The 22,061-nt window shown below is 46.4% G+C and overlaps 1 protein-coding gene across 5 annotated transcripts in view; it reads right to left on the bottom strand.

The window, feature by feature from the left end:
• Nucleotides 1-1,546: 1,546 nt before the first annotated feature.
• Il1rl2 (interleukin 1 receptor like 2) overlaps nt 1,547-22,061 on the bottom strand; it is a 43,466-nt gene continuing 22,951 nt past the window's right edge. For 4 of the 5 annotated variants that reach the window (XM_050134728.1, XM_050134729.1, XM_050134730.1 and 1 more), the window contains 4 exons: nt 21,826-21,962; nt 16,091-16,234; nt 10,119-10,280; nt 1,547-8,696 (listed from right to left, as the gene is read on the bottom strand). In XM_050134728.1, coding sequence (XP_049990685.1) covers nt 8,278-8,696; nt 10,119-10,280; nt 16,091-16,234; nt 21,826-21,962 — 862 coding nt within the window. In that variant the 3' untranslated portion in view covers nt 1,547-8,277. The remainder of the gene's footprint in view (nt 8,697-10,118; nt 10,281-16,090; nt 16,235-21,825; nt 21,963-22,061) is intronic. The other variant, XM_050134732.1, reaches the window with a different exon arrangement.

A 22,061-nucleotide genomic window follows, 5' to 3' on the forward strand; every position in this document is an offset into this window, starting at 1 on the left:
TATATATATTTCTGGGTTTTTATTTTAGGCGGGGTTATTTCACTCATTAACTCAGTTCCATACAGGAGCCTAGAACTTCCCAGGCTCACATAGACTCAATGACAATAACCAGTCACTCTGTGTGACTAATGATCCCTATGTATATGCTCAATACGGAACCATAAATTACCTTCCAATGTTATGAGACTTAGGGGTGCTTGGTTTTTGTAATTTGTCTGCATGGTTTTCAGCATGAACGTGGTAGATGAGACCCTGACACAGCAGGAAAGGTTGGGCACATCTGGCTGTCGTGCCTTAAGGACTCTGCCCTGGCTCCAGCAGCTCCTTGCAAGCCCTCTCTCAAGGCTGCAGCAACGGAACACTGAGGCCCACCAGGCTGGGTACCTTGAGTCAAAGTACTTTGATTCCAAAGCTGCCTCTGGCACAGCACTGGGCTTCCTCTTCCTCATCTGCAAGTAGAATCCCTGAGGCTCCTGACTCGTAGACCTGGCAAGGTATTTCCATGTATAAAGCATAGTGGAGAATGGCTGCCCCGTGAGCATCAGCTGCTATCGTGGCTAATGTCAATGCAGCAATAAAAAATGGTATTAGTGCAATAGGAATTATTATAGCATACAGGCTGAGTGTCACTAGCCTGAAAAAAAATCAAGAATCTTAAATTCTCTCAAATCTACAACATTTTTCTCATTGACACGTCGTTACAGAAAAGCCCGCCTGCCCTCCAGAGATAAGAAATCAAAATGAACTGAACATATAAACTAAATTAGCTGGAGGTTGTGGGTATGTGACATATACAGAACATAAATACATAAATTCATTATCACACTCGGGATCCAGGTATCTCATTATGCATATTTAAATATTCCAAGACCCAGCCCCAAAGATCAGAAAGCTTAACTAGGTGTGGTCCCAAGGTATCTCATTATGCATATTTAAATATTCCAAGACCCAGCCCCAAAGATCAGAAAGCTTAACTAGGTGTGGTCCTTACCTGTGTTTACAACATGCTAGTGTTCATTGAGAACATTTTCACACAAGGTGTCTTAAACGTGATGTGATTTAACAGAAGCAGCGTGGCTTCTCTGAGCAGAAACCCAATTTAGCTTAGAAAAAGTGACTCATGGGGGGGGGGGGGTCCGAGAACCTTCTAGAAGCGGGTGTGTCCTGCCTATTCACCTACCCAGAGAGCCAGCCCATTCTGATGGGTGGAAGGACTCAGTCGGTGACGGGAGCAAAAGCGTTTCCGTAATCGCCACAAGAGGGCGCCACAGAGCCGTGGGGTGATGCCAAGTGGAATCTTCATTCTGCTCTGGCAAATTCAGGCATGATTTTTTTTTCCCTGGCCTCTTGGCTTTTCTTTCTCAAGGTTCCCCGCCCACGGGACTGCTTTTTTCCCCTCTTGATGTCATTTTTTTTACAGCAGCAAAAAATTGTGTTCATTGGAAAGAGCGCTGACTGGCACCCAGTCAGATAACGAAAAGGTTACAAATAACACCGGCAAAGCAAGAGTTTGTTGAAGTTACCTAAACAAAATAGAACAGAGAGCACAGAGCCAACTTCGTTTTTAATGCCTCGGGGTTTGCACGGATACACTGAGTGCGAAATAAAAGCGTGTATTTTCCCCAAGCACTTCTTCGCAGTTTAAACATTGTGAGGGCTTTCATGATGGTTGATGCGCGTGTGTTAGCTCAAAACTTGGAGTCTGGCTTCTGCACCTCCACACTGTCTTGCTGGCTTAGAAAAGAAAGGGGATACAGTAACACAAGGTGTGGTGGAACAAGTGGGCGACCGCACATCTGAGCCTGACCTGGAGAATGAGATGCAGGGTCCTTTTCTGGGATGCTTGGAGGCGGAGCTGCACACACGACTCAGGGTGGGAGCAGGAAATTCTGTTTCCTAGTCTAACCCCCACAACAGGGCACCCCCTGGGCGCCCTTCTTAAGAAGTGGTTAGGTACTCATGCAAAGCTAAGCATCAGCAGCGGAGTGAGAGACCGATGAGGGGGAGAAACCTGGGGCTTTGGGTTTTTTTTCCCCCAAATTGGGAATCTGTTACAGATAAGTAGCGGGCCAAGAAGTCCTTGCACTAAAGCAGCTAGCGGGCTCCCCAGATGCATTCTGGGTATGTGAGGCTCGGAGTCAGCACTCAGCGTTCCAACTTTCAATGGTCCAGGAAAACTAATCGAGCCCCAACACATGGCAGCACTCAGTGCCGGGATATGGAGCAGACTTTGTGTATTTGTCATCCAAAGAACAGAAAGGAATTTTCCACTTTCTCCATCTCTAAACACATCCTGCGTTCTCTCACCAGACAAGCATGTGTTTGAGGAAAGTTTATAAATGGAAAGCGGGGCCCCGACCTGGGGAAAGGTCAGTCACTTATGACACTGCAGAAAACCATCTGAGTCACCACAGGGCCCCAAACACGGAGAGCAGAAACTCAGATGCAGCCCCCACCTATAGATCTCCCCAGGGTCGCATGGGGTCAGCCAAGAGCTCTCAAGTAAGTAGCTTCTGTTTGTCTATCGTTTGCCTTCTCAAGACAGAGCCTTCCTAGGTAACCACCTTGAGCTCACAATCCCCCTGCCTCAGGCTCTCTGGCATTGGAATTACACTCCACACCGTCACACTCAGCTTGCATATGTAAATCTATATTTTTTAATCCAATCGGTCTTCTGGGTAAAGATCGTACCGGCCTAATCCCACTCTCAGGCTCTTTTCACCAACAAACCGTGGTGAACTGACCACAAGAAAGTGGGGTTTATGACTGACTTAGTCACTGCAGAGTGACCCAGGGGCTCAGCACCTGTGTTTCACCTTCTCTCTGAGATGCTCACCTCTCTCGGCCCCGCCTCCATTTCAGCTCTGGACACAGCAGCACAGACTGCCCTGTCACAGGCGTTTCCTCGGATGCCCTGTAGATCTGCACCAGGTCCCACTGGCCTTGTATGCAGGAATGAGCATGCTCCCCTTCACACAGGGATGCTGATCAGCATCTTGGCAGCCCTTGCTCCCTCCCTCTCTTTCCCCTCCCCTCCCCCACCCAGGTACATGAAGGTGGTGAGGTTGACCCTGAAGACTCCCTTGCTCTCCACACCACCAGGCACACAAACCCTGGGTCTGAAGGATGCCAGGAGGAAGCAGTGCCCTAGGCAATAGGGTGAACCTCAGTTGACTTCATGCCCTATGTTAAAGGTTTGTCTCAGATATGTATCCTAGAAGTTTGTGTCAAGAGATCAATAATTGGTACACAGGCTCACTCATTAACACCATTCATCTTTTTTTAAAAAAATCCCCAGAACTCTGGAAGCATCTATTTGTGAAACACAGAGGCATTCAGAACATCCTCAGACCTAGATGCTGAATCCCACGAGTATTCAAGTGCTACCAGTTAGTTTGTCCACCACTGGGCAAGACAACACAGAACAAAAATTGATAAACTCCTAAACGGTGAGCAAATGAAGAGAAATCAGAGGCATACTGTGCACTTCTGGAATTCGGTTTCCAGATTTTTATGGTATTAGCTGTGCAGTTCTGCAGCAGCGAAAGCAGGCGTTGAAGTTAAAAGGAGTGTTTCGATTCAACCAACAAGGCCAACAATGCTAAGGAAGGTAAATAAGGATTGTTTGCAGCTGAGTGTGAGGTAGCCATGCTGACCAGAGAGGAGAAAGAACAAGGCTGTAGGCAAGACAACAAAGTCAGTCCTGGCAGGCTCTGGCGGACCCTGACTGAGCCCCCATGAGGAACATACACAGCATGGCTTCACAGCAGCAGCAGAGGGAATAAAAACCTCCACCTACTCTAGGACAGAGAGCAGATTACCCTGTGGATGAGGCGCCCAAGGAAGATGGTAGTTATCTCGGTAACTGTGATAGGGGTTAGTTGTTAATTCCCCGCGTCCAGAACAGGCAGTGGTCCTGGTCAACTACCAGCTGGTCATGGAAAGGTGAGAACAGAGAAAGCATGGTTTAATTAGCATCTAGAACACCTAGGCAAGAGCAAGGGCTAGCCATCCCGGCCAAGATCAAGAAAGAATGGATAAGGGTGAACAAGACACAGGATTAGTCCCTGATAGGGCAAACAGCGTGTAGTCATCTCCTTGCTCAGGTCAAGAGAACATGCGAAGAATATGCAGGCCTCCCATTTCCCATTGGGTCCGCCTATGATACACTCAGAGAATCAACGAATCTTAATAGAAATTACATCAATCATTGCCCAGCTTCTGACATGAGTTCTTGGGCAAGAAGCTTGGTGACAGCTCCCTCGGGACCCTTCCCACTCTTGAAGCCTCCATCCCTTCCACCCTCTTCTCAGGAAAACGACTGCTTCTTGCTCACTCTCCAATATCATTGTCTTTGCTTCTCATCTATACAAAGTAACGGACTTGAGAGTCATGGTCTCAGGTTGACTTTTGTTGACCATTGATTTTTCCACCACCTTAGTCTCTGGGTCAAGTCCAGAGGTCAAGGGAGGCCCCATCACTCTCAGAGATCTGCAGAATTCCAACCAGCAGCCAGGGTCATGGGGGCGAGAGGTTTGGCATACCTTCTGAGGGACCTAAACCAGCCAATGGCCCTCTGCTGCAGAGTCCCGGGAGTCCCCAATCACTCACTTCACTTCTCTGGGCCTCAGTTTCTTCCATGATAAATTAAAACAGCTGGAACAGAGGGTGAGTAGCCTTATCTTTTTCCTGCCCGGTAAACACAGTCATGGGTACAAACAGATGAGGCCAAGATTCTGAATATACCAGGAGGCACTACGATAGCCGTCTTCATCTGTGGTCTCGTGTTCTAAGGTTTTAGCTACTCAGTCAACTGAGGATGGTAGCATCACTTCAGCACAGAGTGACAGGTGCCTTCAGTATGATGGGATGTTTATGAAGACAGAGAGAGTCCACGCTCACATATATTTTATAACAGGCTATGTTGCTAAAAATGTTTGATTTTGTTCTCACTATTTTGTTTCTAAAGGATACCTTAAACACATATTTATATATTAAACACATTAAATATATAAATGTTTATATGTGCATGAAAAATGTATCCTATACTGAGTTCAGCACTATCCAGTTTGGAGCACCCACTGGGGTTCTTGGACCAGCTCCTCTGCAGATAATGGGGGATGCTGTGCCCCAGGAGTCTTGAAACTCATTTGTGACACACTAGTTGGACATCTCTAGGCTAGATGACTCATTAAACACGACTGAACTTCGAGGCCGCTCTTTTCCAATTAATTCCTAAGAAGACTCCAAGTGACTCACTTCCTAAACACTGGTCTGTCACCCAGAATTCTGTAGAAAATGTGCCATTACCTGTTTTATAAATACAGTACCAATAGAGAGTTTGGGGTGTGGATCCCATGGGCCTGATGTAAATCTCACTGAAAGTCTGTAAAAAAAGCCAACACCCTTCTGTAAGTAGAGTTAAGATGGTCTCTTTATCAAATTATCAAAGGGGAGTCACTGTCAAAGAGAACGGGGCTTCCTGCTGTAGAGTGAACCTCGTCCATCTTTAAAATACGGGTCTCTGCTTTCACAAATCCCGCATCAGAGCAATGGCCTACAAACAAGAATGCATTCGACTCCAGGGCACATGCCAGGTGTTCAAACATATGAGGTGGTAATTCCTTCAAGAAAAGGAGCTCTTGTGTTTTATTAAAATATTCTTTAATAAAAATGTCAATGTGCTGATATAATAGTTCACATTTTAGCATTCATAATACATCTTTTTTTAATTTTAAGCAAAAGGAAAATTAGGACATGTAGGCGAGAGGAAAGCTTCGTGACTGTAAAAAAAAAATCAGGTTAAAAATTTCAGCACAGTTGGCCTCACAAAGTCAGGGATTTTCAGAAAACATTTTCTTCTGATGAGGTGGTTTGGTTTGTCTGCCCTGATCCTGACAGGGCATCAGCTACTATCTCCCTGAGTCTTTCAGAGAGAGATAACCAAGGAAGTAAGAGTTCAAATCTAGACATCCCCCATGTCCTCACCAAAGGACCGGTGGTTGATCATTTACCTAAAAAAGGAGATCGTCCTGCCTGGGAATCATACTGGCAGATGTCACCACCTCGTGTGCCTGGAACCCATTAGACGGGCTCTGTGTCCTGGGCTCCACACAAGAAAAGGCTGCCCCGTTAGTCAGCCCCGTCCCTGGGTTCCACCAGTATTGCTGGCAATTTCCAGGAACCAGCCAGAAGCACAGACCCATGGAGGGTGAGGAGGACAGAATGAAGAAGCAGTCAGGGACATCCCTTGGAAACAACAAATACCTGACTGTACTTGAACCCGCGAATCCTTTACAGGGAGTTAGATTCCCGTGATGCAAAGATAAGCTGAAAAGCAAAATGCCACAGGCAGGTGCCTTGAGAGAGCTTTGATGAGCTCCTCACTCCGGGGGCATTCAAAAGCATCTGTGTTCCATGCTCTTTGAGAAAGGAGGAAGAAAAAGAAGAGACAGACAGACTAGCGGTGATGGTGAATCGAAAGGTGGATCTCACGGACGAGCCTTGAGGGCACCTGAGGATACTGTGGTACCTGGAAGAAGTCAGCCACAAAATGAGAAATACCAAATGAGGTCTCTTATTGGAAGTTCCTAGAATAGTCAGATTCACAGGGATGGGAGGTGGAATGGTGATTTCCAGGGGCCAGGGAGGACGGGAGGAGAGAGAAGATATTCACTGAGAACAGAGTTTCTGTCTGCTAGGATGAAAAGGTCTCAGAGGATGGTGATGATGGTTGTGTCAACATGAAAATACTTAATGGCCTCGCGTAACAATTCGACTTAAAAATGACTAGTGTTATATCTTACCATAGTTAATTTTTTTTAAATAAAAAGTATTAAAGTGAGGTCCAGTTTCAAGTCTCAAGTAAAGATATGGTTGCCACAACGCCAGCCTGCCTTGATGAATTCTCAAGCAGAAAGATGGACTTCCCATGAAGCCTTCCACTCTACCAGCTCTTCCTCCTTCTCCCTCTCCTCCCAGGCCTTTCCATCCTGCCTGTGGCCTGGTGGCCCCTCCCACTCCCTCCTCATTAAGGCTCACTTATTAATCCCCAGTGTTTCCATTACGTAGTTATCTCCCCCAAACTTCTGCAACTTCTTTTCTAAGTAGGTTCCTCAGTCCTCGGGAAAGCCAGAAAGAGTCACAAGCCTGTGCTTTGTGGCTATAGAAGCAGAAAGAGCTGCTAGGAGAGAAACAGTGGCTATTACGAACGCTTCACAGAGCTCTAGGGATTCAGCTGTCTTACGCTCTCACCACGCTCCACGCTCGGTGGGCTTTTCCAAGATGTAGTTGTCTTTGACTTGCCCATGCTCTTGGAACTCACTCCTCACCCTCAGCCCTTCAAGAAACCCCAGGAAAATGACTGCTCCATTAATCTAGACTTCTGTGGAATTGTTTTCATGATTTGTGTCCAGCACCCTACTTATCTGAGGTAAATAGACATTTGTTCACGATTGCCCAAGAAGCAGCATGCGTGTTAACCACAGCTTAGTAGAGTTGGACTGGAGTTGATTTTTCCCAGCTGGGCCTTGAGAAATAGTAGCCGTGGTTGACAGCCCTGTTTAGCATCAAAACACTGGATGAACTATGCATTCCTATACTGCCCGTGATAAAGGGCGCACTCACTAACCCAAAGCTCACATAGATTTACTGGGGTTAGAACCACATCACCTCGGAGCTGTAATTCATATCTCTCAACTATTCCACAGATTTCTGGCAGACAAAGCATCTTTAAAAAGTGAAAGTTTTTTTTAATTCATTTTGACAGATTATCTTTCAAAGCTTAGAGTCCTTTGGTCCGGGTGATATTTAAGTGGTTCCTGGGGGCATCGTTATCTAACTGCAGTGGGAGAGAGAAGGAAATTAGATACAATCTACACTGCCGAGGGCCCAAAGCCTACTAGATACTAGACAAGCATAGATATTGTGCTACCATCCTTGCTGGCCTTCCCAAAGGCTGCCCACTTGGCATCTCCAGACTGCTCAGTCTCCCATCCCAAACATGGACCAAGCATCCTTGCCATCTGCTCTGTCATCCTGACCATCCACTGTATCCCACAGGCATGGAGGCTGAGTTCCATAGGTACCCCACTCTCAGGAGCTTATATGGGTGTTCAGGAGCTGTGGTGCAAACAGGAGCACTAAAGAAACTGGTCTAATTAAAAGCATCAACCAACAACAAGAACAAGGTCACTCACAACACAAAAGAGCAAGCTGCATGGGTAGACAACCCAAAGAGGATGTCACTGTGATCCAACACACACCAACTACTCTCAGTCAGGAACTTATGAGCCCAGTGGCAGCATCCCACTTGCCTGCTGTGCAGTTGCAGGGCGTGTGCCTCAGCAGCTGGACTGAGGAAGATGGTGGATACCTTCTGCATGGCATATGGTATCTTACTTTCTTCCAGAACTTGGTCTTGGCACACTGTGACCGCTCTGTAAAGTCCCCGTGCCACCGGATGGCCCCATGCTTCTGTCGGATGTACTGAATGGACTCAGGCATGGTGCTGTAGTCCTTGATCTTCTCCAATTCGATCAGGATGACCTTCATGCCATCCTGGATTAGGGCGTTGTAGACGGCGATTTGCTCTTCTGACAAGCCCTTTAGAAAGCTGAAGCTGGAAGATTCTGGGGCCACAAGCACCATCAGTCTCCTACACAGTTTAATGTTTTCATCAATGACGTTGGCCACAGCTGGAATGGAGAAGAAGGATTCAGAAGGCCATGCAAGAAAACAGCAAGGCTATAACGCTACTGGAAATAGGAGAAATGGGCACAGGGAAAAAAGACTTTCAAGTAGGCAAGATTGAGGCACAGGTGGATTAACTTTCATTACCAACTGTTCTGGGCAGGGCTCCATTTGGTGGTTACATTCTGTTCTGTTATCTCTTGGTATGTCTCTTGCCCCAAGACTATCTAGCGGGGTGTTTTATTGCAGCAACAGGAAAGTATCTTATACAAGGGAAAAGATGGCATAACTTATGGTGTATAAAATCTACTGTGGAATGATATTTTAACTAGGCAAAAATGTGTTACATTGTTTATGCTACAGAATATTACTTTAACTGTATAAAGGCGTGTTACATTTGTCTATGCTGCATTTGTTTAACAATGTAAAGACGTGTTACATTTCTTTATGTTTCATTTGTTTAACAATGTACAGATGTGTTGTGTTTTACCTTGCCTGCCTGAGGCACCTGATTGGTTAAATAAAAACCTGAACAGCCAATAGCTAGGCAGAGGAGGAACAGAAGGGGCTGGCAGGCAAAGAGAGTAAAGAGGAAGAGCAAAGAGAAGAAGAGAAAGGGAGAGAGCTAGGGGCAAGCCTGAGGTCAGAAGCCAGGCAGCAGTCAGGAGACATGCAGACAGCAGGACCAACAGTAAGGAAATAGCCGGAAAGAAGACTTACAGAAGGAAAGAAAGGAAGGTAAAAAAAAAAAAAAAGCCCTGAGGCAAAATGTAGATGAAGAGAAACAGGTTAAGTTATAAGAGCTAGTGGGATAAGCATAAGATAAAGTCGAGCATTCATAACTAATAAGGAGTCTCTGTGTCATGATTTGGGAGCTGGTTGGAGGCCCAAAAGAAAAGGCCTGGTACAAAAATCAACTTTAAACATCACGGTATTTGCATATTTGGACTAATGAGAAACTAGACCACAGTTATTCTCGGTGACAGCAAAGTAAATGACCACGTGACTTTTTCCAGCTTTCACCAAGACTGCTGCTTGTTCCTATGAATGGATGAACTGTATCTCTGGGCCAAAGAGACTCATGTGACTGAAGCCAGGATTCCCTAACATTCTGTTGTAGCACTATACCTAATAAAGCAAAAGGCCTGACTTCTGAATGTAAGTGGTAGTGGGACCAGGAGGCTCTACACATAGACTTTTGAAAGCCCCATGTTCAAGGGACATTTGTAACATGAAAGAGAGGTAGGGAGAGGAAGGAATGGGAAAAGAAAGGAAAAAAGTTTCTTTTGTTTGAGATAGGGTCTCTACAGACAGCCCCAACTGGCCCTGTATTGCATTCGTCTTGGCTCAGCCTCCCCAGTGCTGGGATCACAAGTGTGGCCTCTTATTTTTGTCATTTGTTGTCTAATGCCTCCGGGAAAACATACCTTGTCCAGGGACTTCATCCCTGCCGAATATAAATAGCTTATATCCACACTGCTTCTCCAGCACCTCAGGCAGGATCCTCAACGCCATTGTGTCCACATCACGGCCCTGGCTCTCTGTTGGGCACTTGGGGTATAAGACATAGGCGTCATACAGCTTCTCATCTGGAAGGAAGAAGAAGCGAGCTCACGGAATGACTGAAGCAGATCTCTCAAGTACACAAAGTGAACGCCAGATCACTGCTGTGATACACTTCAGCCTGGGTTCAATGACCTTTGTGTGGCCCATGTCTTGGCATTCCACGCTACCATACTGCACTCTTACAACTGACCCATGAGAGACCTGTCTCATCCTCACTAAAGGAGAATAAAATCTAGCCCGAACAGGTGGTACCATTTCTGCAATTGCTAATTGCATCATAAGTCTCCCACTGCCTGTGGTGGGGCTGAAAAAGAGACCTCGGAGTCTGGGACCCATTAATAGGAGATATGGGCAATGGAGACCTGTACAGACGATCCCAAGCCAAATGGGTTGGGTCCCTCCTAACTGAGCACACCAGAAAATTCGTCATAGACAGAAGAAGCCTCAGGGGACTCCAAATGTGCCCTGTATCACTGAGGAGTCCATTACTACAGCACATGTGGGCAACATGTCCATCGTGGACAAGGGTTTCCTGGGCAGCTACAAGACCCATCACTGTGTTCACCAGGGTAAATGTGAAAAAGACACACCACTTGACTCTGTGCACCCCTCACAAACAAGATAAAATGGTATATGACATTTAAGATGACAACAGCCAAAGGAACATACAAACAAAAAAAATTCTCATTGACTGTAATTCTTGATAGACAATATTCATAGAGGGTATAGAACAGCTGCTGGGTGTGAAACAGTGGGGAGAGATGGGGCGGGGTGGGGAATGAGGATCTAAGAGCAGAAGATTAGCAAGAATCCAGCACAGATGTTTCTGCTTCCCTGACCACTGCCATGCAAGGAGGCTGCTGTAGAGAGAGCTATTGGGGTCTTCTACAGCGGAGACCTCCATCAGTACTAACCAAACATCTTCAGGGAACTCGACAATGGGAACCAAAGTCGGGGCTAAGGAGGGTCTGGGCCACAAGCAGATTCAGCTTTGGGATCATAGGCAGGTGCTAGGGGACTGATTTGTGTTTGGAGACAATCAAACCCAACACAGCCAAGGCTCCTGTGACATGCTCAAGGTCACCAGATATAAAACAGCTAACTTTTTCTGTACAAAATTTAATGCTAAATATATGACTTGCCAAAGTTCAAGGTTTGGGTGTTGTTTGTTTGAGGGTGAAAAAAAAAGAATAAAGAGAAAAGCAGGGATCTCATAAGTTCTTATTTCTTGTCTGTTTATGAAGGAACCGAACCTTCCCATGTAAGGATTTAGATGGGTTTAGACTTGCATCCCTTGGGAGCTGTTGGCTCCTTGATGCCCCAAGTATAGCAGGAAGTATCCTCCATGGGAAATGCAGTTCCCAGGTTGGTACCCAAATTTATCATCCCCAGCCCCGGCACAGCCCCTGGCATCTCCTCATAGTTTCTCATTCTCCTTCCACTGGCTTCCCTTAAATAGCAAACAAAAGGAACTGTATTGGCCAGATGTTTTCTCTTGTGGCAGAATCCTGTACTCTTTGGAAACAAGGCATCAGAGGACATAAGTTCTCCTTGGTCTCCAGCTCGCCATACTCGGAACAGATGGAGAGGGATCTGGTGGCACAAAGTCTCGTGTGTCTGGAAAACCCAAAACAAAGCAAGCCCCCAATTATCATGTCTTTTTTCCTAAGCATGCTTGAAACTAAACCCAGGGTGGTGAATGTGCTTAACCCGTGAGCTAGCTGTATCGTTAACCCTCAGACCAAAATCTGGTAAGATTATAGACTTGTTCCCCGCATGTACTGGGCTTTCACCACCCTCAGAGACCCACCTGTAATCCACATCTGGGTTTTTTGGTTACAACCCTCAGATTTCTAATAACTATTATTATTTTATTTCATGTGCCTGGGGCAGTTGACCTGTTTTACACATGCATGCAGTGCCCAAGGAGGCCAGAAGAGGGCAAGAGGGCATCAGACGCCTGAAACTGAAAACAATAGACAGTTGTCCCCTCGAGTGTGGGTTCAGGGAATCAAACCAGGGCCTTCTAGAAGAGATGTCACTATGTTGATCACTGAGCCATCTCTACAGCCCCTATGTACATCTCTGCTAACATCCTCTGCTGTTTAAAAGACAGGATCAGATAGCAACATCAGGAACTTCCTGGCTAGCTGCGAGAGATACACTTGAACCCTACAATTCTGAGCAGGAAGCTGGGATCAACACGGCTGCATGATTTCTCAAAGGTGCACAGAATTTTCTAGGCCCAAGCTGCTCATTTCCCCTGATGTCACCAAACAAGACTCTGAATCAGAAAACCGAGGACAGATTTCTCCATGCCTCGCCCTATCCAGCTCCATCGCAAATGACAGAAACACTTCTGTTATTTTTTTTTTCTAGAAGTATGCCATCTCGCACAAAGAAGTAATGTGCAATTCCACTCCTGTAGAATTGTGTGGTTTTCCGAAGCTGTGTACAATGGGACTGACACCAAAAACAAAAAACAAAAACCCCTCAGCTCCAGAAAACACAAGCAAACGAAGCTTTGGCCTGTCTCCAGAAAGCCAACATTGTACTTCAAGGAAGCCCACCTCTGTGAGACACTGACAAGAGATGCCCTTGTGGGAAGGCACTGAGGAAAGGGTGGCTGCCAGTCATCCAGCTGAGGCCTCAGACCCCCGCCCCCCCCCCCCGCGAACATCTGCACAGCCCACAACACACACAAGCACGAGGGATGGCTGTTGTGCACAGTGAAGTTCCAAGGTGACTCGTCTCCCACACGTAGTCACAGGAGCAGCAGCGCAGGAGGAAGCAAGCGACAGAGAGCAGCAGATGACCTGCTGGTTTACCTCCCAGAATTTTCTAGAATTTCAGGTGGCTGTTCTGAGGAGACTCCATTGTACTGGTTGCTGTTCCCAATACCCACCTCTCTCGAAAGTGGGGGTGGCAATGTATTTCTGTCCTGGCCAAGCTCTTGTATTTTCTGAGGCTATTACATCATTCCTTCAGGTAAAAACATTTGTACAGCCTCTATGGGCTGTTTGTAAAGCCCAAACAAGATCATCTTCATAGGCTGATCACTGTTTAAAAATTACCTAATGTTTCTTCAGTTCTGTTCTCTTAATTCAACATTGCCAATTTTTATGCCTGACAAACTCAGAGCAGCGATAAAATCAGCAGGGTTGATGGATGAAACTCGAATTTTAAAAGATACTCTATGTAAGGTTCTCTACCGAGTAGCCTCAGGACTGAATGGTGTTTCTACCCCTGGCATGTATAGAGGACACTAGAAGAAAAGCCACGTAAAACACATAATCATATTTACTTTGGGAATATGGAAAGCCAGATTCCTTACATGACGCTAGCGAATGTAAATGAGGACTCTCCAGGAAGCCGTCTTTGGAAACGAGTCCCAGAATGATCTATGTTATTTCATGGACCACAGAAACATTTGTGGGAAAATCCAGAATTAACTGACTTGGCTTTAGGTACGAAAGCAGATTCACCGTTAGAGCCCAAGACCTCTCCTCAACTCTGCAGCTTGTTTCGCTTGTCTTTCTGCCCTTGGCTTTCTTGTGCACCTGCTGGGTTGGTTCTAACTGCTGCGTTCTGTGTGCACACTGCCCATCGGTCTGGATGGAACCAAAGCACACATAGTTGTCAAACGACCTGTCACTGACCTTTCTCATCTTGCAGATACCGCCACACCTAACAGGCCAGTTCTGAAAGCGCCCATGGCAGCAGAGAAAGGCAGAGCTCCCCGTCTTCTGTCAGGTCTGTGGACAGCTGTCATAGTGTACATTGTAGGTCAATTACCTTGACCTACTCACGGCAAAGCCTGACTAACCGGTTCCAGTAAACTTTGCCAAGAAGGACAATTTCTCTCTCTTTTACATCCATATTTCCTATACTGAATATGTTCCAGAAAATTCTCTCAAGAGAGTCAAACCTCTGAGCAGGATACAGGATCAACCTCAGAGGCTCATCGTTGGCTCCTTTTAGAGCCCTTGTTCAACGTTCTAATACTCGGTAGTTTAAACAGATGGAAATATGGGGATATCAAAGCACACACTTCAGAATTTAAAAATAACAGCAAAGAAAACCTGGCTATCAGCTCCAGTATCCAAAGCCACCACCCCCTGGCTGTGCAGTCTGGGCTGTGCTGATCTCGGGGAGGGTGAGGTCCTGATGTGTCATTTATTGGGCTCCCCTGCTTTGCTGTCGTGAGTCATCCTTCCCTCTGACAAACTCGATGTCTCTAGCAGGCAGCTCTACCATGCTATCTGCACGCCATAAGTCAAGGCAGTAGTCACACTCCTGGGAGTTGCCGTGAGTCAGAGGCACAAATGCCAAGGGGCCAGAGGGGCCGGAGGTTCTAGAAAGACCACATGGAATAATGTCAGACTCTCTGAGTAAACCCAGAAGGCAAGTCACTCCTATCTGTGTCGGAAGAAGAAGGAGGTGTGGTGCTGAGCCCTCTCCTCACAGGGCAGAGGGACAGTGGCCAGGGCAGAGTCAAGAAGGCTTCTTTGCTAACTAACCATGCTTAGCCTGAAGCTCCACAGGGCCTCGAGCGCCTCAAGTTGGATTGGGCTGGCCAGGCAATGGTTATGGCCGCATCTCAACATCACCACCAGGCTCTGCCTTACCAATTTTGAATCCTGACACTTAGTCAAATACAGCTTGAATTACGGCATCTGTGTTTTATCAGACATGTAGACCATAACTTGTGGGGCAGCTTATATGCAGGAGCAGCTGCTGAGAATAAATGGTATTTTCATAGAGTCTCCACTCATGAATGTGTCTAGGTTCTGAGTTCCCCCACTCTTGCTCCTGTTCAAGAAAAATGCCTCGCCTGGAAAGGTCTAGATTTATTCCTCTCCACGCTTGTGTAGATTTCTTTTTCATTTTTATTCATGTGTATAGGCAAATAGCGGACATCAACGCAGATTGGTTTGTATTTTACGGGGCCCTAGTAGATCACGTTCATTCTGAGACAGAAATAATAATAATAATAATCATTACATTTTCTTACAAATAGAATGGAGAGAAATGTCAGCTCTGGAACACAGGAAGACATTTCTGTGTCAAAAAAAAAAAAAAATGGTGTCCAGACACAGACACCACTACTGGAAAGGGCAGAACAAGGAAAGACAGTATTTAGCCCTCCCCCCCCCACCCCAACTTCTCCCCAAGGAGCAATGAAAGGGCCTGTGCCTCAGGCTCCTGCTGAGAGCTGTTTTCAGCCCCAGGCTGGTGATTCCTTCAGCAAGGCCAGAGACAGGTGTTTTCTTTCCCTTTATTCCCTTCCCCCTTTTCCTCCCTCCCTTCCTCTCTGTGGACCTCCTTCTGTGGCTGAAAGAAAGAAGAAAATACCTTTCTAATCTCACCCAAAGATGTAAATTAGGGTTTACAGGTACAGGGTTTAGAGAGAGATCGCCCACACATACACCGTCTTACCCTATCTCCTCCTGCGCTTTGGGGGTGAAACGCACATCCTGTCAGACAGCCTTTGTTCCTTGCAAACATTTCCTTACTTCACAGGCCCAGAAAACGAGACCCCTTCTCACACCTGGACATCAAGGACCAGCATGGTCCACTGCCACTTGCTGCTGCTTCCTAGCGGCTGTTTCCAGGGCCCTACCCGCCTCCTCACTTGTTCCGCAGGGACGGCTGATCATCCCGCACAAACCATTTCTCTGAAGCGTACTACGTTCTCCTGACACGCTGCACGCTAAACTTTCCAGCCAGAAGACAGACTCACTTCATGAGAAGAGCTTTAAAAGGGCGCGACACAGAGGAGCGGGCAGCGATTTGGAGGCATTTTATTTTCTCAAAGACCACATATACTCACCGTCTGGGGGTTGGGAAGAGTGGAAGGTGCTTCTATACCAAAGCACGATGTCAATCTTAAAACTGTTGTAGACGCACAGGAGAGACACGACCGAAAGCAGGAACGCCATGAGCCCGCCTATGAGGTAAGCCCGGAAGTCTGGAGCTGCAAACACGACGGGGAAAAGCCAATGGCAGGAGGTTAGTGCTCTCCTCTTCGCCAAAGCCAGGTGGGAAACATGAGGACACTGGGTACACGCGTCTCCGAGTTTCCTTGTGAGTATGAGAGTTGGGCTAATTTCAGTGTGGGCTGTGGAGCCTGGGAACAAATGAACTCTCTAAAAACCATTAAGTCTTAGGTATGGACACAGGAGCAACAGGACTCCAGACACATGGGAACTGTCTCAGAGCATGTGGGCCCAGGTGCCTTTGCAGGGTACACTCTGACCATATCTGGAATGTCCCCCGGGGTTTCCCCTGGAGATTCTGGATTACAGTTCTACCATCCTGCTTCTCTAGATCCTCAGCATTAAGCAGAGGGACTCCTGGTGAAAATAGTTAAAAAAATAAATTGACCCCTCTACCCAGAAACCAACTGTGCTGGCTCCACCAGACCAGTAATAAGACAGGCCTCACACCGCGCGCGCGTCCCAGGGCACCTAATGTCAGTGTTGGTGTCTGTCAAGAGGCCCTGAAGTGGTACCCATTGCCGGTTCTGCCATGGGAGCATGCTACAGAGCATTTCCAACAACAGGCAAGCGAGCAGACAGCTGGTGAAGAAGCAGTCACTCCAAAAGGGAAGTCAGGGTTACTTCCAGAACAGCTCTGGACACCAAGAAGAGGAACCACGCAGCGCCCTACCTTGCCACAACCCCAACGGGGCTGCCTTGGAATGAGGGAATAAAGCAAGGGAAGCCACCTCTCCAACCACTTCCTACATTAGCACATTCCGATTGTCCACACACCCCAGGAGGTCTGTGGTGGGGTCTGGAGTGGGGTAGTGGGGGGATGTGTGAGGAGGAGACACCTTTCTTTGGATTTCCCAGAACAAATACTTTGAGTTGACAAATCTTCACGAAGGAGCTTTATCAAATCCTCCCCCAGGAAACACACACATAGTAAACATCTCAAGGCCCAAGACTTCCTGCATGTTTCCACATGTCTGGAGATCTAATAGCACACTCAAGTACAATGATTAAAAAAATACACACAAGGTACCACCCTCTCCCCAAAACAGTCCACTGAGTAAGCCCTGGTGCCGCCAGTAAAGACTGCTCTGCTCGCAGGCTGTTGCCCATTATGGTCCCACCCCCCCATCCCCCCACCCCCGTTAGAACCTTGTCATCTGCCTGCTAACTCTGAGATGGAGTCTCCCCTCCTGCCCATCTTCTCGTATCTTCGCCAGCTCTTATCACAGTTCAGTGAGCAACACCATCTCCCCTTTGGGAGGATCTGATCTGGGAGAGTCAAAGCCGATGATAGAGATCTTGGAATCACAATTCATGATATGACTATCCGGTGACTAAGCCCACAGGACTTCGGGGAGTCAAGAACTCTTGGCAACGAGAGTGTGGACTGAGACTCTCCAGCTCACCAATCCTAGTGCTGAGTAGCATGGCCATGCGGTGCTCTGTGGATGTACTCAAAGATGGTGTTGAAATTGTCTTCTTAGTGAAGAAGCTCAAATGTATAGGGGCTCTGAAGTAGAAACAAATGGAAAACTCACTGCTGATATACCAGTGCCCTTATTAAGAATGTGACTTGTCTGGGCTAGAGAGATGGCTCAGTGGTTAAGTGCACTGGGTGCTCTTTCAAAGGACCTGGGTTCAATTACTGGCACCCACATAGCAGCTCACAACTCCCTGGAACTCACATTCCAGGAGATCTGATGCCCTCTTCTGACTCCCATGGGCACGAGAGCATATATGCAGTGCACATATATACATGCATACAACCAAAGCATAGATACAAATAAAATCTGAAAAGCAAGAATGATTTGCTATTTGAGTTCGTGTAACTGCCATCAGCTGCCTTCTGATAAGATGAGAGTTGCGGGAGAAGCGATTAAAAGACATGGAAGGAAAGGGGAAAAAAAAGACAACTTTCTAGTGATCTTGCTTCAGAGGAACCAAGTAAGATCCAAATCTGGAAGTGTCTTCAGAAAAATTTTTTTTAAAAAAAAATGAGGAAGTCAAATGAAGAAGCTGCCACCAAATAAACCAAGGAGTTTAGATTCAAGAGGGCGAGGTTCCTAAGAACTCAAGGCAGACAGAACAAGGGATACACGTCCAACCCAAACGGCTCTGCACGGGGGCTGTGGAGTGAGCGCTTGGAGAAACCAAGAGAAGTTTAGCAAGAGGTTCCAAAGTAGTGGTCCAAACTAACGTAGCAAATAATCCCTCCTCCTCCCACACGACTAACAGGTGCTAACTGGTAACAACATCGGTCCCCCTGAGCCTGGACCTGGCCTCAAAATCCTTCCACGCATAGCGCTTCCAGTTAGTCAGTTCGAAGAGAGTCTGTATTGACCGTCTTGAGGCTAGGTAACCAAACGGTGCTGACAAACTTCCATGTTAGGTTAAATTGAAACTGAAACCATGGTGGGTATCATGGATTCCATAGGGTGGGATTTTCTCTTTTCTCTGGGGTCACACTCACTGGCCTAACTAAACCAGGCTCTTTTTTCTGCCAGAAACTACTGGGATGTCTTCAGGTTCTTCTCTGTTCCTTGGCTGAGAAACCATATTCTCACTGGATTATTAAATCAGGCTCCTTCGTCAAAATAGGGGGCCTTTGCAGGTGGATCTTTGCTCTGGTCTGACTGGCACTGCAGTTCAGACCACAGATATGGACAAGAAGTACACCAAGGCCACGAATGCCAAGCCAAAGTATCTGTTCTATCTCAGGGGGAAACAACTCTCACTGATATCCAGTCAGAGGATGGTGAGGTTTTAGTCATCCTTGGGGAAGTAACTTATATTAGACCAGAGAAAGTTCTCCAGGCAAGGGAAAACTGATACAATCATGCATATAGCACAAAATAATAGCCCAGACCTTAATAGTACCAACGAGAGTAACCCAATGTCTTAGACCTTACTGAATGTCAGGCTCCGTGTTTGCTTTGTAAAATTATCTCATCTGATCCCTCATACACTACTCTGTGGGGAGTGAGTATGAACTGGCACGGTCACCACGTGGGGTGATGGGGCACTATATACTAAAGCTAATGACAGAGGGCCATTTAGCAATTCTACTCTCAAAAATATATCATAAGTCATGCTTCCACATGGGGACCAGAGTGCACACTCAGGAACTTCCAGAGTGCCATTACTTGTTCATTGTCCCAATCTGGAAACAGTCCAAATAACCACATATTTATCACATAACCGATGAAAGGTGACCTTGACTGTTGAGTAGAACTCAGGTGAAAACACAGCTACTTGCTACATTACCAATGAACCAACATATCCCAGGCACCTAAGAAAAGAATCACGTCGCAGAAGAAATAATATCATCTAATACTCATAATATAAAGCCCCTAAGCAGACAAAAATAGACTATTTTTAGAAAGATCAACAAATATCACAAAGCAAAGAAGTGACTTTCCTCAAAGCAGGAGAGATATTGGTCAAAGTAGGAAAGAGAAGCTTGGCCAGGAAGGGCGTGGGGGCCTTTCCGTCCCGCACTGTTCACCTGTTGTCCCTAAGGCAGAGATGGTAGCTTCGCTTGCGTTTAATTTGCAGTTCAACTGTTACGTGGTAATACATTTTCTGTGTATATTATGTTTGACAATAAAGATGAAAATCCCCGTTTGTTCTCAAGACGTTTTCCCCCACAATAGTGTGGAAGGTGTTATCGTCATTCTCAACTTAACAGGCAGGCAAACTCAGATACTAGGTGGTCATGTAGATGCCCAATGCTAAAGCCGGGACTTAAACATAGAAACGTATGCCTAAGTCCTGGGTGCGAAGCGCTCCACCTTCTTGCTACTTAGTAGAGTGGATAGGTGGGGCAGAAGTTGCAGGCAGACCTGAGGGAGACTACAAAACTGGGCAAGTGTGTCAGTCATTGTCATGAGATAAGGAAATGAAAGGATCAAGAGGACGTCAGAATTTGCGTATGAAGTATATGAAAAATACGGGGGTGCGTTTGGCAAAGGTAAGAAAACAAGGTTTAAGAGATTAAATATAGTTTTAACTAGAACATGGGAGGAAAGGCAAAGCTGCCATGAAGAGAGAACACAGCTGAATGCGTAGAGTGTCTTTGCATCTGTCTTAGGGTAATCATTGAAATCATGGATATCAAAAGGTTGCCTGAGATGGGGATACAGAACTAAAAGGCGCACCCATAGGGCTTCCCGAACCTCCAGGGAGAATGACTGGTGCAGAAGACTAACTAGCAGGAAGGTGATCAAAACTGAAAGCCGGCAAAGGACAAGCAGCCAGCGGACCCAGATGAACCCAATGTTCCTCCCATCCAACCCAGCCGTGAGGCCCAGAGACCAAGGCAAGGAAGCAGGTGCTGCAAACCCAGCCACACTTAGCATAACTAGGGACAGAGTGAGCCTAGCCCCAGGTCGTGCAAGCAAGAGAGAAAGCGTGCACACTCCGAACTGTACCCTGCCTTAGACCTGTCCCTATGTGGAGCTACTCTAAGGGAAGGGATGGCCCATCCCTCAAGATCAGAAGTCAGTAGTAACAAAGCCACGTTGGTCAAGTTCTACAGAAACTTGTCCGATGGGCTTTACCTTGATACATGTGATTAATTGATATTTTGTTTGTTTGTTTATAGAGACAGGGTTTCTCTCAGTATCGCTGAGTGTCCTGGAACTTGCTCTGGAGACCAGGCTAACCTAGAACTCAGAGGTCTGCCTGCATCTGCCTCCCGAGTGCTGGGATTAAAAGACCTGTGCCACTATCATCCGGCTTGTGATTAATTGAATAGCACTATATTCTAGTGAACTCAGTCCTCCCTTATGCCTATAGCTACACACACACACACACACACACACACACACACACAGCATTTTACAATGTCTCTTGTACACTATTTCAAGTTACTCTCAAGGTCTGTTTTTACCCTGCACGCTGCCGGCTGGCTTCACTCTCTCAAATAATCCTCCAAATAGCAGGAAAACAGGAGGCAGACCAGACAGGCATTCGGTTGTCAGCAGGAGCAAGAGGCAGATAAGAGAGGGTCATGAGCTGACAGCATATCCTGTCCATGTGTAAAGATGACAAAAGCAAAAGAAAAAGATCTAAAAGAGATGTTCAGTCCTTGAAAATGATAAAGAGAAAAAAAAAAGCCCTGTGCAGTTGGAAGCCCTCTTGTTCAGACATCAGATTTATAGACAAGGTCGCAAAGTTAAGCGGTAAAAATTAATTAATTAATTAATTAAAAAACATTTTATTTGTATAGAAAATTCTGATGAAGTGAAACTTGAAAATCACAAATAACTGATTATCAACATCGAGCAATTAGGTTAAAAAAAGGACAACCCCATTTTCTGTCATTTTGATGCATAAAATCTCAATGTCTATGAAGATGGCCCAGCCAAAATCACTCTGATAGAATCTCAGCTTTATCTCAAGACAGCCATAAGAGACCGCACCTACTTTCGCTAAGTGGTACTCTGGGTTCTCCATTTAGTGCCTCCCGTTGCCGCCTACTGAATGGATGACATCACTGCTCTTTAGTAAGCCTCCCCCGGCTGTCATTTTCAACGCCATGGGCAGCAAGTGATTCGCGGGACATTACCTGGGAGCTTCAACATGATGTAGGCTGTGGATACTCCAGCGTGGCACGTGAAGAGAAGGCCGTAGTCTTCCATTTTCACTTCTAAGAATGTGATGTTCACTGTGTAAAAAATGTGATCCTTCAAAGAAAAGTTGGTTCTGGAAAGAAAGAATCAGCCGTTAACAGGGGAGCCAAGTTTACCCAACGTAAGGTGGAGTTTATCTTCTAGAAAGAAGATGGGGCTTTTTTTGTTTTGT

This window comes from Alexandromys fortis, unplaced genomic scaffold (genome assembly GCF_014885135.2).
Source record: "Alexandromys fortis isolate MF-2015 unplaced genomic scaffold, M_Fortis_MF-2015_v1.1 scaffold_20, whole genome shotgun sequence".
NCBI classification, from domain to species: Eukaryota; Metazoa; Chordata; class Mammalia; order Rodentia; family Cricetidae; genus Alexandromys; species Alexandromys fortis.